General features: G+C 36.7%; 1 protein-coding gene across 1 annotated transcript; it reads right to left on the bottom strand.

The window, feature by feature from the left end:
• Window positions 1-3,834: 3,834 nt before the first annotated feature.
• GPR31 (G protein-coupled receptor 31) lies at window positions 3,835-4,836 on the bottom strand. The gene has a single exon (XM_044676431.1). The coding sequence runs from the start codon at window positions 4,834-4,836 to the stop codon at window positions 3,835-3,837; it is 1,002 nt and encodes a 333-aa protein (XP_044532366.1).
• Window positions 4,837-8,925: the final 4,089 nt, after the last annotated feature.

Here is an 8,925-nt window from a genome sequence, read left to right on the forward strand (position 1 = left end):
GTTAGGAAGGCACAGGATTGAATTTTGCCTCTGATATTTACTTGCTATGCAACTATAGGCAAATAACTTACCTTTTGCCAATATCTTATCTATTATAAGGGAATTGGTAGTATCTACCCTATGTGGTTCTTTTGAGATTCATATGATATAATGCATGTGAAATGGGTCCCTTCCTCACCCTAGAGCATGCAAAGCCATCATCGTGGGACTCAGGAGCCCTGCTTTGGGGCAGCTATGACTCAGTCACTGATTGTCTCTTAGATTGGTAGTTAAACTGTAAAAGCCAATGACCCTGGGTGCCACAAATGGTAGAAAAAGAGGTGGTTTCCAGCTGCCAGCTTGTGACCCTTCTTGGATGCAGATCTTCAGGTGACAAGATGTGATAGAAGGAAGGGGAAATTACTGTGTTTAATAAATGAATAATTGTGTGGTACAAAAATATGAGGTTTAAAGAAGTCAGAGAGGGGAGAAATGAATGAATGTGGGTTGGAGACATCAGAAAAAACTTCAGAAAATAGAGAAGCCTTGGCCTGAGCCTTGAAGGATAGTCAGGACATAAGTAGGTAGAAAGAAAAGATGGTTGAGAGGATCAATGCATGAATATATGAATAAATATATGAGTAAATTATTTCTGGTAATTTCTTTAAGAAATATGAATTGGTTTCAAGTAATTTTTCAGGCCACATATGTGTGTATTCTTTTGTAATGTATAATTTAAAGAACATTTTCTTGAAATCAGTACTGTCCTAGAAATTTTGGGATGTAAGGTTGTACTTCAATATAGTGAACACTAACGAGTGCCAAAATTGGATTTCGGGGTGGGGGAGTTTTTTTTTAAATCCTTAAGAAAAAAATAACAACAGATAACATTTATATAGTGCTTATTATATGCCAGGCATTGTGCTATGTACTTTACAAATATCTCATTTGATCTTCAAAATGACCCTTGGAGGTTAAGTGCTATTATTATATCTATTTAACAAATGAGGAAACTAAGGCAAGCAGAAGTTAAATGACTTGTCTTGGATCTGAATTTATTGGAACTCATCTTCCTGACTCCATGCCCAATGCTCTAAGCCCCCTAGCTTTTCAAAACAAAAAAAAAGAAGTGGAAATTTGTAACTGTGTAAAATAAAGAGGAAGAGAAAAAGTGGGAGTGGGAACATAAAATGAATAAAGAGGAAGAGGAGAATTTTTTTTAAATTAAATAAGTAAAGAGATTTTTGCACCAAGCAGGTAAAGAATATTTTTTCCCTAGTGAAATAAATGAAACTGAGAAAGAGACTATGTAGCACCTGGCACCCAAACATCTTAGTGTGCTTTGCTTACAAAAGACTCTGAACTGTTTTTATGTTATAACAAATTTGTGCATGTCTTGCCTCCCTCCCTTCTCAATCCCCTACCCTGCTGTGGGAATCAGGACATTGTAGATGCTTAGTGACTCAGGAGGACAGCATTAGATAAGGAAAAGAGAAGCAACAACAATATCCAGAATATTAGTAGCAAGTATAATTTATCATCACCAAATAAATCATATTACTCTTCTTTTTCCATTGTCATTGAGACAAAGAAGACTCCTTTCCTCCATCCTTCTATCCTTGTAGCAATAATCACCACCTTGTTCTTTCATGAGTATCCTTAATGTTCATTTCATATTTTAAAAAATGTAATTGAAGGGGAAAGGGTCACACACATTATATGATTTGTTCTTAATTCTTGGAATACTCTCCGGAATACTCCTAAACAGTAGTATTATTTAAAAGTTTAATTTTATTATTTTTTCAATTAACAAGAATTTATTTTTCTCTCCCACCCAAGCTAACAAAAAAGGAAAAAATAAAACCCTCATAACAAATATGTGCCACTGGCCAAGTATAAAAACATATATTTTATTCTACATTTTGAGTTCATTATTTCTCTGTCAGGAGAATTATCATTGTATTGTTAAGAGTTCTGAAGTCTTTCAAAGTTGTTTTTCTTGATAATGTTGCTGTGATTATATAAATTGCTCTACAATTCTCCTTAATTGACTTTGTACCAATTTATACAAGTCTTTTTGGGTTTCTCTGAAATGATCCTTTTTTCCTTATGGTATAATAGCCTTATATTTATATGCTATAATTTATTCTTCCATTCCCCAGTAGGTGAATATTCTCTGTTTCCATTTTTTTTGGCTACAATCCTTTTCTTAGTAGTAATATGATTGTATAAAGAATATGTACAATATAGTCAGATGGTACTTCTTCCTGGGCACTGCTGGCTGTGGCAGGTCCCAAGATTAAGCAGCATTTGACTTATCTGAGCAGCAAAAGAGGAGAAGCATATCTGATTTCCAAATCGTGTTTTGAGACAATTACTTTTCTGAATATGTAGCTAGAGATGTAAGATTCCTTTTTGCCTCTGCATGTTGTGCTGTTCTAGCCATAAAATTTCACTTATTTCCTTTCTTTTGAATGCTGCCATCTGCTCAGGACAATGCAATACATGGAAGGGCTTTTGAAATGATAATCTACTTTGGTGATCGTGAAAATTACATTCCTCTCTCAAACTTTTGTTTGACATCTTTTTGGCCCTAACCACTACTGTAATTTGGACTGGAGACAAGAGATAATTAGTAAAGGGGATTCGGAATCCCTTTATGGTATCATCAACTACAGGATTGGGGTAGATGTTGAGAAATGAGGTCAGAACCATAGTGGAGCTTTCTGTGACATGGAGTTATAGGAAAAATAACAAGGTAAAAGACAAATATTATGGATATGTAAAGACCCTTTAGAATATCTGGCATGCTTAGTTATGTCCATAACTATTATGTGAAAAAAGATAAAAATAACCCTTTCAGATATAATTCAGTTCATTATTCTTTGTGTAATTCAATTTATTCTTTTTAATCATTCATTCTTAGTAACTTAGTTCATTCTTTGTTTATACCTCCCAACAGTGCTAAAATGCTTTCCTACTTCTTATTAGACCAGGGGAAGCACAATGAAATCCATATGCATTAAAATGAGCTTAATTTTTCATATTGATATATTTCTGGTAAACTTGAAATAGAAGAGTTTTTTTAGAATAAATTAGGAAGCCAACTGGATTTAGCTCCTTATGATATTCATAAGTGGTACAAAGTGGTTATAACATTTTATTATGTTTTTTAACCATCCAACAATTTGGTAAGTTGAGTCTTGAAAATATCCTTAGAATTTCTTTTCAAAACCATAAAAGTTTTGCCTTGTTACCTCTTAGTACACCTCTTTTATGTAATAGGTATGGGGAAAGAAATAAACATCTTTCCTTTGTATTTTTATATTTTATTTTGGAAATTAAGATTATTTGCTTTTGGTCTAATAGAAAACCTATTATTTAACTAGGAATCAGCTTCTGCATTCATAGTGAGGACCAGATTGATCAAACCACTTTGTTACTACTTAATTTAGGCTACAGTTTGTTAGTTCTGATTACCCTTTGTGGGACTGTAAAACAGCAGGGGGTTAAAATCTGGTGCATATCGAAGTAGACAAAGAAAAATGTTGCTCACGTTCAATAAACATTCCCTTTTTGACTTTCCTTGGACAGGGCAAGGAAGAGAAGTCTTCGTTCTGATTTGTATAGAGAGATCTCATCAGAAACCTCCAATTATCTTCATTAATAATCATAGCTTACATTTACTCTTTAAGGTTCACAAATGCTTAATTAAAGTACCTCATTAAGCTGCATCTTCACAACCAGTCTGGAAGATAGAGGTTATTATTATCCCATTTTTCTAAGTGAGGAAACTGAGGAGCAGAAAAATTTAAATGATTTGCTCAGTCACTCAGTCATTATGTGAGACAGGATTCAAACCCGGGTCCTCTTGACATGAAGTCCGGGGCTCTCTACCGTGTGACAGGAATCTTTGCCATCCAGACCCTGCGGCTGTAATTCCCTTTGTCTTCCCCTCAATGTGCTAAAGACTTTCCTATAGGAATATCTGAACACTGGATTTGAAAAGCAGTATACTACTGGGTTGAGGACACTGTTGAGATAAGTGAGGCTGTTGGTGATGTCACATGTATGAACCATCACCTGAAGAACCTGGCAGTTTTCTGATGTTTGGAAGATGGCCATGAGTGTCCTGGCCAGAAAGTTGGGCAGAAAGCAAATCCCGAAGAACACCACCACTACGGTGACCAGTGCCATCGACCTCTGAAGTTTGGGCTGTTTGTCTTGGTCCAGGAGCCGCTGTTGGAGTCTCTTAATGATGCGAATATTGCAAAACAGGATGAGACTGAAGGGAAGAAGAAACTGAAGACAGATCACCGCTTCCTGCCAAATGTTGCCCAAAGTGAGATCTTCCATGGGGGAGAAACTGGGACACTCGGTGGCATTTTTCTCAATCTTGGGAGCCCACAGACTTGGGTGGACCAGTCCCACTACCAGAAGCCAGATGAAAGCAGAAATGATCTTGGCTGCCTTAGTGGAGAAGCTGTTGATCTTAAAATGTGGGTGGACCACCCGCAGATAGCGATCCATGGCCACTGCGGTGAGAAAGGCAATGCCGCTGGTCCTGCTGAGGGAGAGCAGGAAGATCAGGGTGCGGCAAGCTGCTGGTCCCAGTTCCCATTTCTTGTGCATAAGATAGAAGGAGATTTGGAAGGGCAGGCACACGGACAGCAAAAGGTCTGCAATGACCAGGTTGAACAAGTAGACTGCATATGGTTTCCACACCTTTAAGTGTGAAATAAAAGTCCACAGGGCTATTGCATTGCCCAGCAGACCCACTGCGAATTCCAGAATAAGCAGCGAGACTATGGAGATCTCAACCAAGCTGTTCTGAAAAGAGCAGTGGATGGGTGTCATTTCTCTTCTTCTGCTGCTGCTGCTGCTTAGTGAAACTCAGAAGTGACCAAATAGAGGGAAATTAGCCTCTGGGCTGTATCAATTCCCACGATGTGAAGGGAGAAAAAAAAAGATAAAGGTTTTTCAATTCAACTATGGTCAAGTTCTGCATTTCTTGGGCCAGGAAAAAGGCACCAAATGACCAGGAGGTGTTTAAATGTAAACTCAGATCTACTTGTGAAAAAAAAAAAGGATCAGGAAATAGGCCTGCTGTGATCTTCTTTTTTTTCTTTAAAAAAAAAAGGGAAATTGTGTTTCATTTTTTATCATGCTGCACAAAAAAAGAGTTAAAAAAAGCAGAGTAGAAAATTTCAGTTTCATGAAAATTGTATCCTTATAAAAACAGAGAACTCTTTTCCCATACTGAAGCTTGTTATTTGGCTTACAAATAGTGCCATTGTACTGTGATGTTTAAGGGACTTCCACAGGTGAGCCCTACATGTGTCTCCTCTTCACTACCAGTATTAACAGAAACATGTGGAATCATAGAGAGAAAGAGAGAGAGAGAGAGACAGACAGACAGACAGACAGACAGACAGACAGACAGAGGGAGAGGGAGAGGAAATGGGAGAGGGAGAGAAGGAGAAGGAGGGGAAGGTAAGAGAGGGAGAAAAGGGAAGGGGAGAGGGAGAGAGGGAGAGGAAGAGAGGGAGAAAGAGAGAAAAGGAGAGAGGGAGGGAGAGGGAGAGGGAAAAAGAGAGGGAGAGGGGGACATTGATTTTAAATGCCATCTAATCCAACTGCCTCATTTTACAGGTGAGGAAGCTGAAGTAGGGAGATGTGGTATGACTTTCCCCAGGATCCCTAGCTAGTAACTAAGCAGCACAATTAGCTTTCAAATCTTTCAAATTGTGACTCCAAGTCTTGTACTCTAACAGACATGCTGATTCCTGAGCATTTTCTTTTTGGTGGTGGTAGTACCATGCTAAATAGTGTCTAAAGATAATTATGTAGGCATGGAGCCTGGCTTTGTAAGAAAAAGAAATTGAAATGCCATATGCCAAACCTAGTAATTTCTCAGGTTTTCTCTTTTTATCAGACTTTTTACTTTATGAATTATTTCACAACTTACTGTACACATCACAATAATTTGATTAAACAACCTTGACATGACAATACTGGTATGGGACTAAGAAATATGTTAACATTTGATTAATATCCATAAGACTTTAGGTATAAGTGTGTGTGAAGTGTAATCCTCTGACTAGTCAGAGAACCTTTAGTCTTTAGCCCTTAAATAGATCTAATCTAGCCTATTTCTTGTCCCAGTTCTTTTTCTTCTTTAAAAACAAACAAAACAAACAAAACAAACAAACAAAAACCTCTTACCTTCTCTCTTAGAATCAATACAGTGTATTGGTTCTAATGTAGAAGAGTGGCAAAGGTTAGGCAATGTAGGCTATGTGATGTTCCCAGGGTCATACAGCTAGGATGTGCCTGTGGTCAAATTTGAATCCAGGATCTCCCATCTCTAGGCCTGGCTTTCAATCCACTGAGCCACCTAGTCATCTTCTTCTTCCTGATTTTCTTTACTTTTCCAGTCTTCTTACACCTCACTAACCCCCACATACTCTGCTATTCCAGGAAAATTAAACTCAAGATCTGATTTTGAAGCACTTTCCTTTTTAAAATTTTTATTATTTCTTAAGATTTTATTAAGAGAAAGATTTTAAAATACATTTCCACAGTTTATTTCTAATAATGGTATCACTATGTCAAGAAGTATGAAGTTAAGGTACTTTTTCTTGGAAAAATTTCAGAATCAGATAAATTCTTCCAGTGTTTTAGTGTTTTTGGCTATTTTCTAGAGAAAAATAAGATAATTTTTTTAGTGAACATTTCTTTCTTTTTAAAAATCCTGATATAAACAAGGGATGTTTTGCTGCCTAGTGAACCTGTAGAGACATCATTTAAAACATTTAATCTTTTGTATTTCTTTCATTTTCCTAGTTTCAGTGTCTGCTAGGAAGTCCACTGCATAACTTAAATGCTGTCCTTCCAAGACTAGTCCAATGTTTTAGTATCACAAAAAACTAGATTGTAAAAAAAAAAAAGTATACTGATGGGCTTTTACTGGCAGATAGACTTTAGTCATGACTTCTATCCACAAACAGAAACATAGACATACTACAACTGTAGTGATAAGGGCTAGGCAATGGAGGTCAAGTGACTTGCCCAGGGTCACACAGCTGGGAAGTGTCTGAGACCAGATTTGAACCTAGGACCCCCTGTCTCCAGGTCTGGCTCTCAATCCATTGAGCTACCCAGCTGCCCCCAATCCTCACTTTTTAAAAGAATTAGAGAACTTTCAAAAGCTGTTTTTCGTGTCTGGTATATTATCTCCTCATCTCTACTTCTCAATTTTTCTAGTTTTCTTCAAGTCTCAGCCAGTCACATTTTTTGCAAGTAGCCTTTCCCAATCCCCTTCTATTTTAGAACCTTCTCTCTGAGACTGCTCCCAACTTATCCTGTATATATCTTGATTGTACATAGTTGTTTGTTTGCTGACTCCTTCATTAGGCTCTGAGCTCCTTGAGAGGAGGGACTGTGTTGGGGCTTTTTTGTTTGTTTGTTTGTTTCCTAGTGCTTAAACTGTATGTGGTACATAGAAGCACTTGATAAATGCTTGTTGTCCTTGAAACTCCAGAATGATCTGAAATAAATAGGTGTCTTGTCTGTATACCAAATTAGAGTTTTAGATAACACTGCCTACCTCTCAGAGCTTTACTATTTTAAAACATTAGTTTCTAAAAGTAATACAGTGTTAAATTTTTTTATTAATACCTTTTATTTTTATATTTTTCTCAACTGTCTCAACCTCCTGGCATCAAACCTTCAGTATAGCCAAGAAAAATAGTCAAATAAAATTAAATATCATAGCTTCCACATAAGTTTGCATATGAAAGATCCCATATCCTTAGCATCCTTCTATTCTCCATAAAAAGGAAGAAAATGTGTTACATTATCTATATTCTGGAATCAAGATTGATGATTGAATTTAAACAGAATTCAGAAGCCTTTTGGTATTATTTTTTATTCACATTATTGTAGTTAATGTGCATATTAATTTCTTAGCCATACTTTCTTTTTTATGTATCACTTTGTTTTATTCTTCCCATATGTTTCTGAATTTCTCATATCCATGGCATAACAATATTTAGTTAAATTCATTCCTCCAAATCCATCATCTATGTTTTGTAGATAGAATTCACTTATATACAAATAATAGGAATCCAATAACCATCACGAAGATGCTCCTCAAAATTCAAGCCCCTATAAACAATGTGTAAGATTAAAATTAAATAGCCAAATACTCCAAGTATTATTTTTATGAGATTTATCAATAATAACTCAAAGTAAAGGGAAGTAAAGATGAGAGAAAAGAGTGTTTTTCCAGCTGTGTTAGCAGGGGAAAAAAAAGACCCCAGAGCGCTTGGTTACAGGAACTTTTAACAACCAAACTTAAGGATGTACATGACTATGCAAAGGAAAGGAATTTTGGGAAATACTAAAGGAATTCTAGGGAATGTAGTCTTGGGGTACAAAACTGCAACTACACAAATAATACACTTTGCTTGTTGTCAAGAGAGAAGATGACTAGACTAAGGTGCCTAAGAAGCAGAGCCATTAGTACCATATATACTATAGTGGTAAAATTTTGCATTTATTTAGCCCAGTCATTCTTTCTTTTTTTTTTTTTTTACATTTTTTAAACCCATAACTTCTGTGTATTGGCTCCTTAGTGGAAGAGTGGTAAGGGTGGGCAATGGGGGCCAAGTGATTTGCCCAGAGTCACATAGCTGGGAAGTGTCTGAGGCCGGATTTGAACCTAGGACCTCCTGTCTCTAGACCTGACTCTCAATCCACTGAGCTACCCAGCTGCCTCATCAGTCATTACTTCTTTGTTGCTCTCTCTGGAGTGAGGGGAGCTCCATATTGTTAATGTCTTCCATCTATGGCATTTTCATACTCTTGTTGAGGAGGAGAGGAGTTTTGACTTTTATGCGAATTATTAAAGGGAAAATGCAATCATTCAGGCAGAAAGCTTGA

This window comes from Gracilinanus agilis, chromosome 4 (genome assembly GCF_016433145.1).
Source record: "Gracilinanus agilis isolate LMUSP501 chromosome 4, AgileGrace, whole genome shotgun sequence".
Classification (NCBI taxonomy): domain Eukaryota; kingdom Metazoa; phylum Chordata; class Mammalia; order Didelphimorphia; family Didelphidae; genus Gracilinanus; species Gracilinanus agilis.